Source organism: Triturus cristatus, chromosome 11 (assembly GCF_964204655.1).
Source record: "Triturus cristatus chromosome 11, aTriCri1.1, whole genome shotgun sequence".
Lineage (NCBI taxonomy): Eukaryota > Metazoa > Chordata > Amphibia > Caudata > Salamandridae > Triturus > Triturus cristatus.
Window position 1 is genome coordinate 666,464,917 of NC_140594.1, and position 22,349 is coordinate 666,487,265.

General features: G+C 42.2%; 1 protein-coding gene across 1 annotated transcript in view; it reads right to left on the reverse strand.

Moving 5' to 3' along the window:
• Positions 1–22,349, reverse strand: part of KY (kyphoscoliosis peptidase) — a 175,670-nt gene that overhangs the window by 24,461 nt on the left and 128,860 nt on the right. The window contains exons 9-10 of the mRNA XM_085634246.1: positions 20,060–20,248; positions 18,634–18,824 (exon numbers count right to left, since the gene is read on the reverse strand). Of these exons, the coding sequence (XP_085490372.1) occupies positions 18,634–18,824; positions 20,060–20,248 (380 nt within the window). The remainder of the gene's footprint in view (positions 1–18,633; positions 18,825–20,059; positions 20,249–22,349) is intronic.

Genomic DNA, 22,349 nt, shown 5'->3' on the forward strand with positions numbered 1-22,349 from the left:
AAACTAAGATTGAGGGCCTGCTCTACCGTTCCAAACCCCTCCCGAAACCCAAATTGGAGATCTGAAATAATGTCTCCCTCCTCATCCCACAGCCGGAGTCGTTCGAGCACGACTCTACCAACGACCTTGCCCAGGGAATCTAGTAGAGAGATAGGACGGTAACATTTGATGTCCTGGCGATCACCCTTTTTAAAAATTGGGACCATGATCGATTTGGTCCAGGATTTTATCAAACCCACCTTCACAGCTGCGGTGCATACTCTAGTAAGGATAGGGGACCAGAGATCCAGATTGAATTTAAAAAGGTCCACTGGAACCCCATCTGGGCCTGGGGCTTTCCCACTTTTACTTACTTCCAAGGCCGCTACAACTTCAGTAATGTCAAAGTACAGGGAGATTGGGTATACAACTGTTGGGAGTGAGGATTCTATCCCTACTGATGTTACTGTATTTTTGAAGATCTTGGAAAAGTGGGACACCCAGATATCTTCTTCTATAGCCACTTCTATCTTTGGACCATGTTTATCTAATAAGTAGGGGGATTTAACAGTTCGCCAAAAAGCGACACTGTTTTTGGAGACGGCACTGGTATGTAGATCGTCCCATAATTTCTGTTTTAATTGTTTGATTCTTTGCTTACGTGCCCTTCCATATTGGTGTCTCAGAGATTGGATCTGCTCCAGGTCTCTATCTGTTTTCTTCAGAGCCTCCTTTAACTTAGTTAGGGCCATAGTACAGCTATGATTAAACCACCCTTTAGTAGTTGAATTTGAGGTATTTGGAATTACTGTGAGAAGTCCCTTAATTTTCTCTAATATTTGTGAGAAATTATTTAGGACTTCTTCATCTGGTTCTCTTAAATCCAAACACTTGGTTATGTTTGTGTATGCCCCTTTTACCAATTTTCCAGTAATTTCTTCCGGATTTATCATCCCCCGTTTTAGTGTATATCCATTTTGCCTTCCTAGCTCTAGGTTGTTCTGTGCGAGGGTTTTCGCTATAGCAACGGTTGGAGGTTGAAAATTAGTTACATAAAGCTCCATCCTGAGAGCAGAATGATCGCTTAGAGTGTTTGTCATGACCTCAAAAGACCTAACTCGGGGCAACAGTCCCGTTGACAAGAGGATGTAATCTACTGTCGTTTTGTAGCCCCTACCCACATATGTTGGTTGCAGGAAGTTTGAACCTAGACTTGGCTCATTAGCGATTACAAGTTCCAGGTCTAGTAGGACATTATTCATTGCAGTCCCCCCCTTGCTATGAACAAAATGCATAAGGGGAACATCATGTTCATCCACTATCCCACATCGATTTTTTCCAACATGTGGGCATGGATGTAAATTCAGATCTCCTCCCCATAGGAGATGGACTACCCCTTTTCCTGTCCTTAGATTATGGGTTAACTTCTCCTTGATGTTAGAGAGAAGGGTCAAAAATTGGTCCTCTTCTAAGTTATTATAAAGGTTAAGCAAGAGGATAGACTCTTTTTTTTTAAATGCAAGGGAGAATAATTGGAAATTTGGGTCGGAAGCAACTACAGATACTTTTAGGAGATTAACTGTATTTGCGATGTATGTAGTCAGCCCCCCCTTAGGTCTGCCTACACCATTACCCAGAGCAGAGGTAAAAAATGTTTTGTAACCCGGGAGGTGGAGCTCCGTCATGGACCATGTCTCCTGTAGGCATACAATTTTACCCGGCTCCAAGAAATTTGCGGCCGTCCCATCCTCAATTTTGGAACGAAGACCCGGTACGTTCCAAAAGAGGATAGGTAAGGGCTGCAGTTCTGTATTGGTCACAGCTTCATATACTAAGCTAATCGTTTTTTCCTTGGGCGTTGGATGACGTATCTTAGAATTAGTGGTTTCTGTATTGGTCACAGCTTCATTTACTAAGCGAATCGTTTTTTCCTTGGGCGTTGGATGACGTATCTTAGAATTAGTGGTTTCTGTCGTCACTAGTGGTCAATCGACCAATTCAAGGACGCTGAACCTATTCGCCGTCGGAATACTGGACCAGGCGTCCCTTTGGGGCGGCTCTCTATGTGCCGTCCTCTGGGTACGGGTGCCCCATTCATCCCGTCTTCCTCCCCAATGTCGTGGCCCCGGTGAATACCAGGGACCATCGTAATCGCAATAGCGAGGACCCGCTACTTGCCATTGATTGGGATATTTCCCATGACGTGAGGCTGCTACTTCCCAGGGGCAATCGAAGTTGTTAGGAATCCCTTTACAAAGCCTAGAAGGATAAAAAAAGGAGAGTCTCCTAGTTCCTATTTCTCCATTAACATTCGAGAACTCCCAAGAGCAAATATAATTTACCACACTGGGGTCTTCGAATGTAATCAGAATGCAGTCTCCTGGTATTGTTTTCCTACTGTTTCCCACCCAGGTAGTCCTGCGTACCATCAGAATCCTATAAGTCCAAGTTGCTGGAATAGGGTGATTAGTGTTTAACCAGTATTGGACCTTGTTTTTCAATGAACATGTAGGTTCTGCGTTATGATCCTCTATCTCGGGGACACCTGTCATAACAACTACGAAAGGACTTGCTTCTGGCGGCAGATCGACAGCCAAACTAATTTCAGAAGGTTTCCTTGTATCCCCTCTATTAGTTTCGGGCGCCACAGTTTTTGGGACAGATTTTTTTGAGGACAGAGTTTTGGTTTTAGGCACCAATTTTTTAGGTGCCAAAATTTTTGGGACTGGGGTTTTTACTGTCAGGGCATTACCCTGAGGTGAGGTTATAGTAACGTTAATGGAAGGTTCCACTGCTCTGTTGGTGTTTCGTGCTTTAGAAGGTGGTAGTTTAGATGTTACTTTTGAAGGTAAGATTTCAGATACTTTGTTTTGTCTACATGATGTCTTTTGAGGGGGCGTCTTAATTCCTCCCCTTTTTTGGTCCCCGTGCGCTTGCTTAGATTTCGTAATATTGACAAGGTTCGATAGCTGGCGCTCTATCTGTGTCAGTCTTACTTCGAGTGGAGCGAGGGAAGATTTTAGGAGAACTGCGATGTTATTTATCAGTTGTGAATTTTCATTATCCCTTATTGTTTTACTAGATGGTGAATACATAGGGACTTCCTCACTAATAAGATCTAAAATATCATGTGAGGACTGATTTATCATCGCAGAATCGACTAACTGTTCTGCACTAGGAGGTACGATCTCTTCCCCAGTGCGCTGGTCGCTAATCTCACGGGGGGTAAGATTTTTTGAGTTGTTCTTTCGTTTCCTTATAGCGCCCTCCCTCCTCCCTCTTTTTTGCCTTAATTCATCCGGTGTTAGTTGGGGAATCATCTCTGGTGTCCTTTCTAAGTCTAGACTTAACTGGAAATCAGAAAGTTGGGAGGCCGACAGGTCGACATTGTTTGGTAGGCTACGCCTACCCTCACAGAGCGACCGGCACCCAGTAATGCTAGACGTTTCCGGGGTTTTTGCGTCCCTTAAGTTACCAATATATGATCTTTTAGCCAACGCTAAGTCCAAAGACCCTCCCTTCTATTAAACTGATACTTTGATCAATAAATGTGTTTGCCTTGACAATAAAATCGTCCATAGGGCCTAAAAGCTTGCCCCCACCCCCCTTTACTTTAGTTTTGTTTCCTCTAGTTAGAACCATATTTCCTAGAGGCCAGTGCAGATAGGTAGCGACTTATGTACACAGATTATCAAAGATACTCAGTCTTTGGAAACATACGTACGCAGTGGTAATAAAATAACAGTACATGTAGTTATAAATAAACAGTACACTGGGAATGAAAAAATTTAGGAGAATGGCCCGGTCCGGTCTCTTCCGTCCTCGAACGGCCTCAAACGGCCCGCCCTTTGCCCGGGCTTAGCCCCGGGCGCTCCCGCGCAGCGGGGGAGTCACGTCTTGAAATAGGGAAATACGTGGGCAGGGGGGGCATGGTGTCCAGGGAGAGCAGCCCAGGTGTAGCCAGTTGGGCTCGCAGGGACTCCTGGACAATGGAGTCCCCTGCTGCTCGCAGCCCTGGCCAAATGCACTCACCTCAAGTCAGAGGCGACCCCTTCTAGCAGCTCCTACGAGGTTCCAACACGCTGCGGGACCCGCGCAGCGGGTCCGGCGAGTTGCTTATGAAGGAACGGCAAAGAGAGTCACAGGGCAGTCCGGCGTCAATCCAGGAGGCGATAAGAATCCCAAAGGTAGAAAGTAGATGGTACTCTTTTACTCCCGTGTGTGCAGGGGGGCGTGGCGTCCAGGGAGAGCAGCCCAGGTGTAGCCAGTTGGGCTTGCAGGGACTCCTGGACAATGGAGTCCCCTGCTGCTCGCAGCCCTGGCCAAATGCACTCACCCCAAGTCAGAGGCGACCCCTTCTAGCAGCTCCTACGAGGTTCCAACACGCTGCGGGACCCGCGCAGCGGGTCCGGCGAGTTGCTGATGAAGGAACGGCAAAGAGAGTCACAGGGCAGCCTGGCGTCAATCCAGGAGGCGATAAGAATCCCAAAGGTAGAAAGTAGATGGTGCTCTTTTACTCCAGTGTGTGCAGGGGGGCGTGGCGTCCAGGGAGAGCAGCCCAGGTGTAGCCAGTTGGACTCGCAGGGACTCCTGGACAATGGAGTCCCCTGCTGCTCGCAGCCCTGGCCAAATGCACTCACCCCAAGTCAGAGGCGACCCCTTCTAGCAGCTCCTACGAGGTTCCAACACGCTGCGGGACCCACGCAGCGGGTCCGGCGAGTTGCTGATGAAGGAACGGCAAAGAGAGTCACAGGGCAGTCCGGCGTCAATCCAGGAGGTGATAAGAATCCCAAAGGTAGAAAGTAGATGGTGCTCTTTTACTCCCGTGTGTGCAGGGGGGCGTGGCGTCCAGGGAGAGCAGCCCAGGTGTAGCCAGTTGGGCTCGCAGGGACTCCTGGACAATGGAGCCCCCTGCTGCTCGCAGCCCTGGCCAAATGCATTCACCCCAAGTCAGAGGCGACCCCTTCTAGCAGCTCCTACGAGGTTCCAACATGCTGCGGGACCCGCGCAGCGGGTCCGGCGAGTTGCTGATGAAGGAACGGCAAAGAGAGTCACAGGGCAGTCCGGCGTCAATCCAGGAGGCGATAAGAATCCCAAAGGTAGAAAGTAGATGGTGCTCTTTTACTCCCGTGTGTGCAGGGGGCGTCATTTTTGCCCCTGCTTGTTAAGATCCTGGAAAGCCATGTTAATAAACAATCAACAGACTTTTTAGATGACAATATGATCCTACATACTTCACAATCAGGCTTCTGTGTGCTACACAGTACGGAGATGGCACTGGTAGCTATCATGGGCAGTATCCGGATGATACTTGACATACAGACAGCAATCCTATTAGTCCTTTTGGATTTATCGGCAGCATTTGACATGGTCTCCCACTCCATCCTTATCAACAGATTACATGAAGCAGGTATCCATGGTAGGGCTCATATATGGCTAAGGGATTTCCTCAACAATCGTTCCCAACGAGTGTGTTTGGGATCTTTTATATCTAGGAAGATAGTAGATAAAGGAGTCCCCCAAGGCTCTTGTTTGAGTCCTACACGAGTCAACAGTCAATGTGGCCCTTCTGACCCATGTTGTGAGATCCTGCAGCATGGAGATAATTTCATATGCCAACGACAATCATTTGCTTGTTTCTTTCAGACCAGAGTCAAACTAGATGCAGCAGCGATTCAAGCATTGTATGAGAGAAATCGCTGACTGGATGCCTTTGAATTGTCACCAGTTAAATAGCGCCGAATCAGAGACCGTACTGTTTGGAAAGGATGGAAATTGTGGTCTTCAGATAGGCGGCACTCCAATCTCGGTCCTGCTCCCCCCGCCTAAGCAGGAATAACAAATTAACCGGGAGTTATCTATGAGACAGCCGGTCAACACAACATGTGGCATGTGCTTTGCCACAATGATATTGCTAAATAAGGTTTTGCCTTGGCTGTCTTCCACCTCCAGGAAAACGTTAGTCTAGGTGCTGATTATAAGTCACTCGATTAGGGCAATGCATCGTTGGTTGCCGCTAATACTGCGTTGGTGGCCAAACTGAAGGTGATGCAAAATACAGCTGCTGGATTAATATGCAATATGCCAGCACAGTCACCGCCCGCTCTGTACTGGCTGCCAATAAAGAAATATGCAATTTTTACACTGTGTTGCCTAACGCACAAAGACTTGTATCAGGCCCAGCCCATGTACTTGCAATAAAATTGAAGATTTATAGGCCCACCAGACAGCTAAGATCTTCAAATCAAGCTTTTTTATAGATTACCTGCATATGTTCAGTAAAATTTGGGGCAGGGCTTTTTCCTATGTAGCGCTGTTTCATTAACATACCCTCCCTCTGCATATCCGTTCTTGTCCTAATTTCAACAATTTAAAAATATTTATGAAAACGTGGTTGTTCTAAAGTTCCTCTTGTCTGGTCAATTGCAGCACAGCGCCTAAATATTCCAACGGGGATGAATCACGTGCGATATCAAGTACATAGAACATAGAGAGGGAAATGGTGTTAGCTATTGGGTTTCTGGTTGACAGAGATATGCAACGTTTCCAAGCAGAAACCACAATACTAGTCGGAGAAGTACGAAACCCACTTTAAATTAACCTGTGCTCACCCGCTTGGCACATAACAGTCAGTCTTAGCTTAAGAGGCAATGCGTAAAGTATTTGTACACAAAACACACAGTAACACAGTACAAACACCACAAAAGGACTGCACACCAGTACAGAGAACTCTGATTTCTATATGTACCTTTCTGTGGCTCTGTTATGTTGTTTGAAATCATCATGGAGGGATAGATTTTCTCATGTGAGAACTTATTTATGAATTTTTGCAATTTGTTGAGCCTTCTCTGTATTAGGAATTCGTTGTAGCCCCTGATCTGTGTTTACCTCATCCATTTTCTTTGAGAATACCCCAATCTTGATTTGTGTTTAAATTGTCCTTCCTTGTTTTTATTTTGATGAACATGGCATAAGACAGGCGTTTGGCTGTCTTAATAATTACAAGTAAGCAGTCTCTAGAGCATTCCTACACAGTCAAAGACCGATCCTTCCTGAATTGTTTGTCATCCGAAAATATGTTCAGTTCATTAATCCCTATTAGGCCCACAGGCAGTAGCATTTGCCCTCAAGTATTCTGTTATGAATGTCCCATGCAGAAATGTTTTGACTTGGTTACGTTTTAACCCAGTTAGTTCCTCACAGCTTCTAACTTGTGCTAATGCTTGAGTTATGTTGGTTTAATTTATTAGACGAGGTGCTGATAAAATCATGGATGTCATTTCATCTGTAAAAGCTAATCCTAGTTGCTCAGCAATTGTGCTTGTGTATAAAGCCCCTGCAGCTGTGCACTGTTCTGAATCCTAATTACAAGGGGATGCAAAAATATGAGCTCCCAGAGGAAGGGGAGAGAGAGTATAAAATGGGGTAAGGATACTTTCTCCCTGTCCAATCGACAATACATACTAATGGGTATCCACATCCTGTGAATTTGTCTGATGCCATCAGGCATTCAGAAATTACACCATCTGCACTGAAAATAGAATTGTTTTTTTGTTAGACCCTCACACCTCTAGTAGTGGCATGCTTCATCACTGGGTCTCATCTAGAACTAGATGGGCTCAACCATGTTCCAGGGAGCACTTGTGATATTCTGTAGCAGCAGGGGTCTAATAGAATAAACATACCTTGAGCAACACAGTTATCCGCTTCTTTAGTGGTTGCTCAGGTATGGTTCAAAACGAAATCCGGGGGTAAAATCAGGGGGAACAATGGCCCTCTTACCCTACTCTACTGTCAACATTTTTCAGCCCATGAACTATAACCACTTAGGATCCAGGGCTTTCATCGGGACAAAAAAAGTACCCTGAAGTTTTGTCTCATGTCTACCTTACAGTTAGATGGGGGGCAAACAAAACGTATAACATACATTTCATGCAAAAACAGGCTTATTAGTCCGGTCTACTAAAGCGGTGTTCACTCGCAATGCCTGTGAAGGGAATAACACATACGTCCATTTTGGTGAATTCACTGTCTTTATGAGTGCGATTAACTCCATAGTAGTCGTGCAGAGCAGGCATGATTGTTAACAGAAAACAGATTGTTTTTCAGTAGAACATGATAACCCATGCATTAAACCTTTTTATCAGTGCACACAGGGTATTAATGCTGTGGGAAACAAAACACACTGACATTCTGGGTAATTGTTCTCATTAAGTACTGGCAGGCAAACATCATGTGCACACAGAGCTGCACAAACTTTTGACATATATATAAACAAAGTCACTATTTCCCTTACCAGGAACTCCTGTGGGCAACATGGGCGGAGGGGGTGTGCCCCTATAGTCCTACACCGATAGTGGATAGAGCCGAAAATAAACGTTGGTAGATCAACATTACGGGGTACAATGATCTAGAAAGAGTGCAATGAATATTATAGATATGGGAGCACTCAAATAAACACTCACGTCGCCAAGGGTTTCACGCCGCCAATAGGCATAATAACCTAATTATTGAGGTTTTAGCTGTTAAATAATTGGTGAAGTGTCTGCAAGAAATATCCAGAGACCCTCGTTGTAAACTCATAACAGTGTTTTTAGAAGCTTGTATCTTACCCCTTAAAATGGGCATATTACCCTAATTGATGTGGCTTTTGCTGTTATTAATTGGAAAAGTGTCTGCAAAAAATATTCGGAGAGCCTTGTTCTAAAAGGAAACATTTAGGATGGAATATGGCTATGTAAACTGAAAAGGGCCCAACAGTCAGAAGGAACCTGTTCATGAAAGGGAATTCAGATAGTTCCAGGCAATTTCATAATTCTGGCCCAGTTTATTGGTATTTAGTCTATACCCCAAGCGTTTCTCATGCTCAAGCAAGGTTTTGAACATGTCACTGCTGGAAGTGATTATTTAGATGATTGTCCAACAGAGATCTGTATCTCCATTTCCTTTTCCATGTAGTGTTTTTTTCTTAATCTCATAGTGGACTGCTGCTGGCACTGGAAATTGCTTCGGTGTTCTCTTAACCTTGTCTTGATCTTACGCAACATCATGCCCAAATTGCAAAGAGCCTTGGCTAATGGCATTATAATGAGTAAATAGGTGCTATTCAAATTATCCAACTGCAAGGCAAAGGAATAGTTTGAGAAAAATCCAATATATAAGAAACGGAGATAGCTGAAAAAAAAGACTTAATAAGGAGGCAATGCCCAGCACAGCAGAGAGAAATATGTAATTCCATCCACTAATTAATTCTAGCAGTGGAAGTCTTTTGCAAATGGAGGAAAAGAGGCAGGCTTGGAGATGAATTGGAAGTGGAAATTGTCAAAGAGGTAGAGAAGAAGGAAAAGGAACAAGAAGAGAGCAACTCTAATAAAGATGAAGACTTAAATGTTGATGCAGCACCTGTTTCCGGCAGAAAACTGAACAAAGACACTGGCATGATAGAAATAGTAAGGAAGAAGTTGAGATTGCAGTCAGTTCAGAAATTGGCTAAATATTTGCATGACTGGTTTTCAGAGGACAAGTTCTTAGTGAGAACAGGCCTGATCATAATTGTGAAGAGCCCAAAACTTCAGGATTTCTCCTTTACTTCCAGGAGGAACTCAGCTGTTGCCACACCAGAAGTCCAGGACCTGGAAGGAACCTCTTGGGGATCAGGAACTCACTCCAGCTGGGGCCATCAGGGCTCAGGTAAGTCCAGGCAGGTCCAGTGCATCAAGTCAACTAGGCAGACCTGGTTAAGTTGTGCCATCCGCCCTGAGAAGCTCTGGTAGTTACTGCCAGTTATTACTATACGAGATGTAAGAGCCTACGAGAATCTCCATTAAAACAGCTAAATTGTATAAATTAGGAATATGTAATTGATGACCTTGTGTTTATATTATGTGGCGTTTAATTGCTTTTAACTGTATTTCTCTATGCTCAATGGGAATTTTTTGTTATGTATTTGTAAAGATTTTAATTAATCAAGCAAAATAAAATATCTTATCTTATCTTAAGTCAGCCAGGCAGTTGCAGAGAGGCCTATGCAGCTTTTTGTTTCACTGTAGCTCAGACCAGGAAGCCAGATAATTACCCCTTGGAGTCACTCAGGTAGCCTGAGATGAAGGTAGCAGGTCCAGTCTTCCGTCTCAGACAGCAGAGCATGGCTCAAGCAGTAGGGCAGTCCTCTGGCAGCAGGACAGTCCTTCTTCTATTGTGTCCACAGGGTCAGGAGTGTACTGAAGAGTGAGTCTGAGACCCTATTCTTATACCTGGTGCCCGCTTTGAAATGGAAGAAACATCTAGTCCTCCCCCCCTGAAGTATCTGGAATTTCCTGGTTACCGGCACTGGAATTAGCCTGTCTGCAGACACTATAGGCTAGTGTGAAGTTGTGTGTGAGCTGAGGCAGTGTCTTTGAAGTACAAGTAAGCCTGAGCAAGGCTCCTCCCCCCCCATCTTGCCTTGGATGGCTCATCCTGCCAACAGCCAGTCACTGCATTGTGTGGCTGTCTGAGTGGAATATACAAAGGCCAACTACACCTAGTCATATGACCAAGTAAACAGGCTGACGGCACCAAATGGCTGGGTCAGGAAAATGCCAACTTTCTAAAAGTGGTATCTTCAGAATTGCGACTTCAAATCTGACTTTTCCATTCGAGAGAATTTTAATTTACAATTCACTATACACCAAACATGCTATTCCTACCTGCTCCCAAACACACGTTATCACTTATTAAATATAATAGGGTAACCCAATATTAACTTATAGGAAAGCTAGGCTTCACAGTAGTGAAAAATGAATTTGTGATTTTCTCACCATCAGGAAATATAGCATTTTAAAGTACATGTTCAATCCTTATGTGATGTTTAGGGCCTACCTTAGGGATGACAGATGTAATAAAAAGGGTTTTCGGCTTAGCAAGAGGAATATTTTGCCTAGTCGAATTGGCAGTTTAAAACTAGATACAGACTTCAATTGCGGGTCTGAGACATGTTTTATGGTGCTACTCAAGTGGGTGGCACAAAAAGTGCTGCAGGCCCACTTGTAACATTTATTGTACCAGCCCTGGGTATATGGTATACTAATTTACTAGGATCTTATAAGTAAATTAAAGATGCCAATCAGGTATAACCCAATGTTACCTTGTTTAAAGGATCTCACACAAGCACAGAGTCCTAATGCCAACTAAAACAAATTCAGCAAAGCAGGAAAGGAGAAGGCAAACAGTTTGAAAAAAAACATCCAGAGAATACACAGAGATTCTGCCTGGAAGAGGCCCATTGAAATACAACATTGGCACATTATAGTTAATTTTGAAAAATATGAAATTAAAGTTCAAATTTAGACACCCAGAGGTAAGACAGACCTGGGCTCCAAATGCAGATATAAGAATACTAGTTTGTCCAGATATGTCTCTGAGAATGAATCAAAAGAGATGGAACCTTTATAAATACATTTTGTTCATTCAGATCCCAGGCTTACCTCCTGCATCCTTCTAAATTTAAAGTTATTAATCATCAGAAACCTAAATTAGGTAACAATGCCAGAGATAATGAAAAGCTATGAAAGAACGTGTGAACCGAAAACCACCAGGGCTGAGAATTGAATCAATCTAGAAAATCTAAATTGAGGGAGAAAATCTGAGAATCCGGGTTCATCAAGACCTCAGTTGTGTCTGGTCTGCCCACAAGCACCACGTTTAAGTTGCGGGAGGGGCCCAGGAGAAAGGATGGATTATCGAATTGAATACTGATGCATCTGCTCAGGAAGAAATTCAGTTTCCAATGCAGGGCCAGTGCACATGTGAAAAAGAATATTATCCATGCAATATGTAAAATGAGTTCAAGCACTGGTGGATTAGAATAGCATCAATTGAAACAGAAATAGAAACAAATTATTGAGATGGAATGTCAGTGACCTAAACAACGGACTGTTACATTAAACTATTTATGAGAAATTCAAAATATTGAATGTCGAGATCATAATACAGGTGGAGATCACTAAGAGAGATGATCCTAATCTATTGAAGGTCCCAGAGATAGATCAGATCTTTTTCCCATGGTGAGACGTAAAAAACAAGGAGGTGGCTATAATAATTTAAAGGATGAGTCATTCTCAAAATTATTCACTGGTTTAGTTTTCTCCACTTTAATGACATCATTATTGAGGAAATTCTACTCCGTGGTTAGAGTTTCTTTCAGTAACTGAAATTTTCACTTTCACTTCCCTCCTGTGAGAAATCTGGAGTTAGAAACAGTGGAAAAGAGCGCAGAAGCCCAATGCCTATATCCAGGCATGACGGGATTAGACCTTCCTTTAACTTTAGTAGAGAACTGGGTTGAAGACTATGGAGAACAGGAATGTAGAAGTTAGCTTACTCCTGCAGCAACCACTTTTCTGGGTTCAGGATGAGACTTCTGAGTCAGCGATTAAAAAAAGTTCAACACTTGCACTCTGTAAATGCCTGGCAACCTCTCCCAGTTGATTTTGCTTCTGGTAGTTCGTCACTCAGTAGCTAGGTTTCCTAAATTCTGCTACTTTTTTCCACTCTCTGGTTCCCATCCCCTTTTGTCTCATATATCTTGTGCAATTGCTTCTTTGGTTTCCTTTCCTTTTTCATTCTTTTTGCCATACCTTTGGCCCATTACCCCTCTTTTGCTCCTTTCCCTAAGACCTTTTTGGGCGCTGCTACCTTCTATGTCTGCAGCACATAAAGCGTGCTGCTTTCACTCCATCTTAGCAGTCGTGGGTACTCTCCTCAGCATATATGGCTGCAGGCCAAATGCAATGCTCTGGAATTCTGTCTGCCTGCCTTGGACATCGACCCTCTCTAAGGATATTTTATATTAACCCCTAGGCACCGTTCTTGTTTTAGCGGCCTAGGGGATGTCAGAGACTAACTGGGTAGGCCACAGATAAGCAGCAGCAACAAGGGTAGATTTCTCGAGCTCTGATTGGCCAATTGGGGTGGGCTTTTTTGCTTTCTTCCCCGTTGGCATGCTTCAATCACAAGGAGTATTTTCTGAGGGGTCCTTGCCCCTTAAAGTTTAGTGTGTTGGTGATTTTATGGAGCTTAAGACCATTTTTCGTTGTTGTGGAACAACCTCAGGGACATGCCTTCCTTCCCCCAACTTCCACTCATCTGGCCTGAAGACTCTCAGCAGTGGCGCCCCATAAGCAGACTATGCCACCTGCTTGCACTCTCTAGGTGTCAAATCCTCCTGGCCACTTGCAAGGAACTTGTGTGTGGCAGTAGTCCAGGATACCCTATCACAATGCAACCCCAGTCAGAACTGGTCGACAGAATTTCAGGCATCCCTCTCCTCCATGAACCCAGCATGTCCACCCTTTGCTGTCTACCAGAGAGAGTCAGTGCAAGTGTCCCTGCAAACAGTCTACAGAGTCCCAAGAAGCACAGGTCCTCTCCTGGCAAGGGTACATCCACATGGTGGGTACTTCCTTCCTCATCTAGTCTCTTCTTGCAAAGTATCTCCCTTATGCAAGGTTTTAATAGAGGAGGTTTCGTTTTCTAAAAGGTGTCATCTCTGGCCAATCCATAAATGAAATATCATCCCCCCACCATTGACACACAGGTCCTAAGAGTAGCCAAATGCTGGCCCACCACCATGCAGAGAATCCTTTGTATTTTCACAATGGCAGAATAAAAATGCAGTCTGCAAAAGCTCTCACTTTATCTTAGCTTTGCTTCTAAATGACACTGAAAAACTGGTTTCTTCCTCTTGAGACTTAAAAGGAACTCCTGTATGACTGGTGCCAGATTTCTGCCTGTTCCCTCTTTGACAAGCTGGGGCATGCCCTTCTCACAGGGATAGTTAGAGTCTGCTAATCACCCAATATAGACTTCTCCTGTGATTCTTTCTCTACCAGGAGAAGGCTAATGCTATTTGTTTTAGTGGCGGCTTTGAACTACTAGTTCACCAAAAGAGCAAATAACTTGAACTAGCAGGGTTGTTCAAAACCTGAAACTCATTACGGGTGGCTCAGAGAAATATGGCAAAATCAAAGTAAAGGTAGTAGCTCAAATGTGGCCAGATTTATATTTTATTTACACTCTGGACCTTTTTAAATATTGTGAAAGTCTTGTTGATCATATGTCTATGTTGAGCCAATCGAAAATTAGTGTTATGCACACATTTTCATCCAAAGTGTAATTACAATGAAACACTACAGACTTAAAACGTTTGGGATGTTACTTGTTTGATGCACTACTAAATGTTAAGGCCTTCAAAGGCCCTAACCAATTTATTCACTGTCTCCTTTTCTCCTCTGCAACATTATTCCTGTGCACAGATACCAGGCTGAGTCAGAAAGTAGTCTTCCTTGCTCAGCCTGCACACGTGTGCACATCTGTAACCAGCACAGAGCCTCTTAACCCAGTTGCACAGCATTGGAACGTATGTTAAAAGATGGATATTGGCATGTATTACTCAGTCATTTTAACAGACGATTACATTTCACACGTTCAAATATAAGAGGTCCAACATTTAAAAAATATCAAAGGATATTAAAATGGTACAAATGCACTTCCTCACACCTACAAACTGTATTGCTAGTTGTGAAGTGAAAGATAAAACTACCTAATTGATACATGCTTATGATTATACTATTTTTGCGCTCTACGTACATATACTTAAGGAAGGGCCTATGATAAATGAAGGGAAAAAGAATAGTTCTCAATGGAGAATTTATAAATCATACACAGACTATAGAGACTTGTTGTATACAATATGAAAACAATGCTTGATATACAATTGTACAGAATTCAATAACCTGTATCTAAGAGGCATTTTTGTCAGTTGTATGAGAGACAAAAATAAGAAAAAATTAATACACAATAGGAAGTTAAAACAAATGGAAAACTAGTTTGAAACTCATACTTGGCCCTAAATGAAAAAGCAGAGACTCCTGAAATGATTCTGAAAGACCAACACACACTGAGTTTTATACATTATGAAGGAGTTTTTAAGAGGAAAAAAAAAGGAAACCAAAAATAAGAATAGAGAGAAAAAGTCGTACAGGTGAAAGGCCGTACAGTGTTAGATAAAAATTCATCTAAACTACTGTGGAAATTACCCACAAAAATTAGATTGCATTTTTTGCTGATTATAAAGAGTTATATAGGGATTCTGAATGTAACAAAATAATTACTACTACCCTTAAAACAATTATATATATTTTTTAGAGGAAGCCAAGCAGCTGAAAACCACTCAAGAAATTGCAATTGAAGAGACGAAGGTAGCAATAAACCAAGTGATATAGCTCCTGGCCCTCACTGAATATTTACTAGAATTTTAGTTTCTTACTTTATAAAGGATAGACAACTGTCATTTGTCTAGTCCTCTCAGAACCTATGTGTAATAAAGAAATATCCCAATAAACAATCATGCAAATAGCAGTATTTTTAAACCTCTTAAAAGCCAAAAGCAATTAATTCATATTAACTCATACTTATTTCGGATTTCCTTTTCTTACACGTGCTTCTGAAATGGATACATTCAACTCTACAGAAGGGGGTTAGTCTGCAACAACAGATATTTACCCCAAATTGGAGAGTACAGGCAAGGGTATTAATCTTAGTACTTAATATTGCTACCGACCTTTCCTACCCTTGCTGACTGTCATTATTGATGCCAAAGCAGGTTTTGTTTAATAAGGTTAAATGAAAGATTTTTTTGTGTGCTGTCCTATATCAAAAAGAATACCCACCAAAATGTGTTAAAAGGGTTCTACATGGGAATCTCTTGGCAACTTTACTGATTAATGATGAAAAACTAAGGAATTTTCAATCTAATGGGGAGAAAGGCAGAAGGTCCCTTTGAACTCTGTGCTTTTATTTTCTACCTATTAATCTACTTGCCAAAATTAATCAGGCCAATATGTAAATCCAAACACTGCAAGTAGTTAGTTACCAGAGAGAGCGATATTGTCAGATAATATGAAAAATAATCAGACAATTTTCTAAAACTTTTGGATAGTAGAAAGCCTACATTCTATGTGTCGATTTTGAATTGGTATCCCAAAAAAAGCTTGTAAGATCTAACTGAAAAAGCTTGCAAAATCTACCCTTATTTAAGATTGAACTAAATGCACAAAAAATGTATGAACAGAATTTTGAGAACAAGCTGTCCGAAATTGTGGTGGATTGAATAAAATAGGTCAAATAATTTACAATTATCATTAATCAGATATATTGAGTATGTTACATGTTTGTATTACCTTTGTGATGGAATCAGGCATGCAATCAAATAATAAAACAGTGAGCAAGCAAATCAGCAAATGATGAAGATATGAACAGGAGGTGAATTTGAATCTCCTGATTTTTATTCGCGATATTAAGCTACTGCAGTGAGATTAATAGAACTACTGAAAAGAGCAAAACACTGTATTCCCTAAATAACTGCACTTATAGATGGGTATGTCCAAATGGTTCTGGCTAAATTTACCACTTGAAATACATAAATACAATTGCTAAAATGTTTTCATGAAGGATTGCTCAAATAGAGCAGGGTTTCTAAATGCAAAGGAAAGGAGGAGAAAAATCACACATTTAGGTTCACTGTGGGTAAAGATCTAATTCCTAAAGGTATTCCACAATGAAGAATAACGATCCAATATAAAACAAGCAGGAATACAAGGATATTTTTGGATAGACGAGATTGCAAACAAAGAGAAGGAATTAATGCTATAAATGGAGATCTCCCAATATATTCAAATTAACTCTTACTTTGCACACAGGCTAAAATCACAATTGATAGTTAGCATTGATTGAGAAGAATCTACAAGCTGCCAGGATACCCAAATTAAGGCTTCCAGTGCTATAAATTAAGTTTAACTCAAAGACTGATAAATTTCGAACTCCTCATGGACAAATAGATTGAAGAAATAGGTCAGGAAGTATGCATAGAAGAGTGGGAGAAGGCTACAAACTATTTACATTAAGATGTTTTACATTCATCAATGCACCATGTGCTATAAAACTGCTGTATTTCTTGTATTTAGCTACTGCAAAAATTGTTTAAATACAATCTTTTGATCCATGATACCTATAAAAAATTCAAAACTGCATATCAGTCTCTGATTCATATGATATGTGGTTGTGTAGACTTGAGGAACTACTGGGAAAACTATGTGCGGGGGCCCGCCACAGCAACCACTCTGAACAAAATAAAAACTAGCTCCATGTGAACAAAATTGAAGTGTGCATTTGTCATCCAGCCTTTAACCACTGTATCTTGTTTAGGGCCAGATTTAGAGTTCTGCGGACGAGTTACTCTGTCAACAGATTTCCTGTCTGCCGTTTTACAAGGGTCATTGGATATAATGCAGTTGCAATACAGTGAAAGGGATAGCTGTTGCTTGTGTGACTGAGTAACCCATCTACTGAACTCCAAATCAGGCCTAAAGTCTCATTGCTTTGACAACCAGTGGATGGGTTTCCTTGAGAAATAATTCCTTGACTGTGCACACCACCAGTACAAAGAGTGTGAAATTCGTAAAGCATAACATCATGTAAGGATTTGTTAGATGGTTATGCTTTAAAGCTTCTAAAAACAATAAAGCTTGGTCTTCCTTAGCACTGCTCATTTGCCCTGTGCCCACAGGCGTTCATCATGGTAAGTGAATTGACCATAGCCCATGCAAGCACCTAATCAAATCTTAGTAAACAATCTGTTATGGGAATAGTAAAGAGATACACCAGACTTTCTTCGCTTCAAGCCTGTTCAATCCTGTCCTGTACCCTGGTGAATCTTCTTCAGATATACACCCTTTATATGGTCATAATCTCAATTACATTGAAGCCAAATTTGAGAGAATGGCCAGTTATGCGCCAGTGATGTAAGTATCAGAACTCTTGCTCAATGCCACCAACACAATGCCGATCATGCCTTCCCAGGAGCAGGCACGTTTATGCATAGAGGGACAGAAGATACATTCATAAAACATTGTGTGCATCTGAGCTGAGTTGGTTTCTGTCTCTGGGTGGTAGTGGATCATAAGAAGATATAAACTAAAGAAGGGTGCGAGTCAAAAACACTCTGTCATCAACAAGCAAATACTTAACAAGGGTGGCAATGTTTCTAATGGTCCTATTAAAGCCACATTGTGCCCTGACATTTAACAACAAACAATCTTCTAGGCCAAGCCCTGTCCTGGTCTCACTTCCCAGTCACCTGCAATCAATGCCATATGTTCCTATTGTCTGTAGGCACTGTAAGGGTAAGACTGGTGTGGTCTTCTCCTGCCTGCCTTCTGCCAAAGCCAGCATTGTCACTTTTTAAATCACTTTGCTTCCCCGCATTCTATAAGGGCTTAATTTGTTCAACTTCCTGAAAAAAAGAGTAGTACATATGAGGCTGTGGACAGTATGAATGGAGATTTGTTGGACACATGACTGTATGTGTTGCATTATTGTATGTAATGGATGCATGGGACTTTGAGGTACTAAGGATCGAAGAGTGGGGCCCACAAAGTTGCAGTAATGTGGAGCACTCAGCATCGAGGAGAGTGCTCTGCCACTAGATGCATAAACATTGATATTACTTTTACTTAATAATGAGAGGCTTACAGTAGATGCAGAACCTGGTCATTCTTACTGTTAGGTGGAGTGTGGTCTCACAAAGCAGAACATGGTGATACATATCTCCTATACCTGTTTCAATTAAGACTGTTTCCGGGTTTGCCACAAGCAGTCCAGAAGTATAAAAGGAACTCTTGCGGCGGATGTTGTTCTCAAACTGTTTCAGAGACAGTGGTGGTGTTAACAGCTGCCAGTTCTGGTTGGCTGGGAAATGACCATCAATGAAGAGGGCAGGATGGGTGAGGAAGTAAAACTCATTGTACCTGCAGAAGAAAAGACAGTCAGATAACATGAAAAGAGAACCTCACCATCTGCTGTGTCAGACAAGGAATAATCTGCAAATCTAAGCACAGATCACCAGGGGCCTCATGCATTACAACATATTTGGTTGCATGCACAAAAAAAGCGGTCTTATTCAATGCCTGCATCTTCAGGCATATTTCACCTAACCTTTACTACACCCACACTAATTGAAGAGTTCACACAACCCTCTAATCACTGCCCTTGTATGTTTCAAGGGACTCTCAGGGCCTCATTTAGAATTTAGCAGACTGGATAAGATGTCAAAGCGTGGTGGATATCCTGTCTGCTGTATTATGAGTGCCATATGCTATAAAGCACTTAATATGGCGACCCGAACATACACCACATTTGTGATGGAGTATCCTATCCACCAAACTCTAACTAAGGCCCTCAGTGGTTAATGTTACAGGCTCATTCATTAAATTGTTTTCTCATTTGTCTGCAATGTCATTGAATTGCAGTGACAGTTTTTTAATTTCCTATAGCTGGGGTCAAACATATGTGTAAGTAGCACATTCTTCCTCCTGTCACTTACCTCCAAATTCAATTGAGTATAGCTCATTACCTTACCACTGTTCACCTGAACTAGACTGGAGTTCCACTCTGTGATGTCCACTGAGCTCTCCATTCATTCTTTGGGACTCCTTTCCCTTTGTTAGTCATAACATCATCTTCGAGAGGAGCAGGCTCTACTGCTATCCCAATGAATTCCCACACAGGTAACATTTTCAGTGAAGCAGCACCAGTTCCACTAATGGACAACGCTGCATTTTGTTTCCCATTTCGGAAAGCAAATGACAGAACTAAGGTCTGCTGTCCTTATCAGTCTTCCATACATCTGTTGCCAGCCATTCACAGGGGGGTCACAACATGGACCTGCTCAATGAATAAGCATTACGTTGATCATTTTGAGACCCCTGCGAATAGACAGTACATAGGTTGCATCAAAAATTGGATTACGATTCTTAAACCATCTCTGTGCAAACTGCAGAGCCCTGGTTTACAGAGGGGAGTGATACCTCGGGACCTAGTTTCCTCTCTCCAAAGGTATCATCTTATTCCACTAGTAATTATCCCTTAAACATGTCATTATTAGTTTGATTAACATTACATGTCAATGAAGAAGTTGCTGAAAGACCGTAGTGACAACCTCACTCTGCACATATAGAATGGCCAGTAGCAAACTGTTGCTTACTCAAAGGTAAACTTATTGCTGATGTTATTCACAAATCCAGTACCCCACGTGCAGTCAATGAGGTGCCATCTTCCACCAAGGTATACCGCGTTCCAGGCATGGTTACTCTCCCCAGCAAACGTCTGACCGATTTCATAGGTGAATCCTTTCGCAAATCCTGTTAGCTGCACACATGGTATCCCAGCAATCCTGGAAGAAAACAGAACACCAGAGTGTTACACATATAGCTTCTGCTAGTGGTTCAAGGGTGTTCAATTTACAATCTGTTGGTGAGTCCAGTCTCATCAGTCTCTATCTTCATCCTGGAGAAATGTCAAAATGTAGCTGAACAAGCACCTACAATAAAATGGTGTGTTAGCCTATCCAGCACATTGTGTGCTCCGCAGCCATGCAAAAGATGAGTAAGAACGCCACTCCCCCTAGAGGCCACCACACCTCAGATTTCAGAAAACAAGTCACAGAATGAAGGGAATTCTCTCTTACTTTACATTGTCTTAGTCCATTTAAATAATCTTAATTGCTACAGCAGTTCATATGCTGCTCAGTGACTGACAACAAATATTTGGATACATGCATTTATTACAACAGATGTATAGGTATCAAGGGGCTAGCCACGAGGAGCACAAACCACTAGCAAACATTAACCAGAAAAGCCACCATATTACTGATTCTCTAAAAGCCAGACAGAATGTTTGTGTCGGATGTGCTTGGGCAAGCTGTTCAATAGCCTTGACCCAAGCACATGGGAAATCTTATGACCTCTAGACTTACACGCCTCTGATGACCTCAGTGGTTGGCTGGGCAGTACAATGTGAGTTTATTCATGAGATATGCATATCCAGGCTTTGGAGGCACTTGAAAAGCAAATTCAGAATCCTGAAATGTATTTGGACACTCACCAAACCCCCCTAGATTTCTCTTTTAAGAGCAGTGATGGAAAAAAAAATTTCATAGGCCCAAACTTAAGACACACTACAGCATTTTTCACACATTGCAGCTTCTATTACTGTAAACCATGAGACCACTCCCGGTATTGCCGTAACCCAGTTCATCAGTGATTATGACACCCATCTCCACCTGGAGTTCAGTGGGTATAAAATACAGCATCCTGAGAAGCTATCCTAACTCGGGCCAACTGCCTTCAATTACGGTATCAGTTTGAGGCACCAGACCGAGAAGAGGAAGCGTAGGCTTTTGCCTATCGCGGCATAGTGAATACTGGCACCAAACAGAACTTAAATCGTGGAGAGAAAGAAAAGGTTTCAAGCAGAGCAACATATTATCTTCTTCAGAAACATTTAGCTTCGATTCCCTATCCATAAGAGGTGATGCAACCTAAGCTAGAGGTAGCCTCAAGAACATGTAGGTATGTTTCTGATCATTGGAGCATTGTGATTGAAACATAAGCCCTCCAATTTTATCACTTCATCGAGAGGTATGAAAAACACAATAGTGCAGATTTCTGCTGTACTCCAGAAGTAGAGGGCACTGACAGAGGATCTCCAGTTTACCGCACTGGACTCTAGTAGGGAAGAGAAACATCTAAATGTGGATTCTGAGTCCCCTATCGCTGTTCTCAATCTGGACAACAGCAATCGATGGCCCCCAGTTTTGAATGCGGCTGATAGGTCTAATATAAGGCAAGAGAGCTCTTCTTGAGGAGCTGGCCTTGATCTGGAGCTTGGAAGACATCATCCCAGATATTCACAAACACACACAGTCCTCATTGGTGACTTTTTAGTATGGAACAGGGTTCGAATTTGTAATGTTCAAGGGGCTCTAGAGGAACTTCCTTGATGGGTAGGGTAATCACAGGTCTGGTTTTATAGCCTAGGAGCAACATCGGACATTAAAGAGCGCTTTTCTAAAGTGTCAAATTTCAGAGCCAAAGTCTCAGCATGAACCTTCTGAGCTAAAGCTGAAAGAGGATCTTACTGCTTGCAGGTTTTCTACCAGACTTTAGCCAATTAATGCATTCAGAGGTGGAGACCATGACCCAAAAGAATTCTAGGTTGAAGCATGAGCACCTCCTCAGAAGCCTATCACAGTCTGTAGCGAATACGTACTGGATTTCTTTGACCTTTGTTATAAAGAGGAAACTGGAGACTTCAATTCGTTTTTGGGGATCAGCAGTTCACCTTTGGATGTAGTTTAGGAAATGAAGCATTACACAACTTGGAATAACTCCAAGGAACAATTGTTAGTTGAGAGAAGTTGCCACAAAAGTTGGTTCCTTTTAACAATATTGATGGCTTTCCAGTAAGTTCTCATTTCAGTTCTCCTTCTAGTG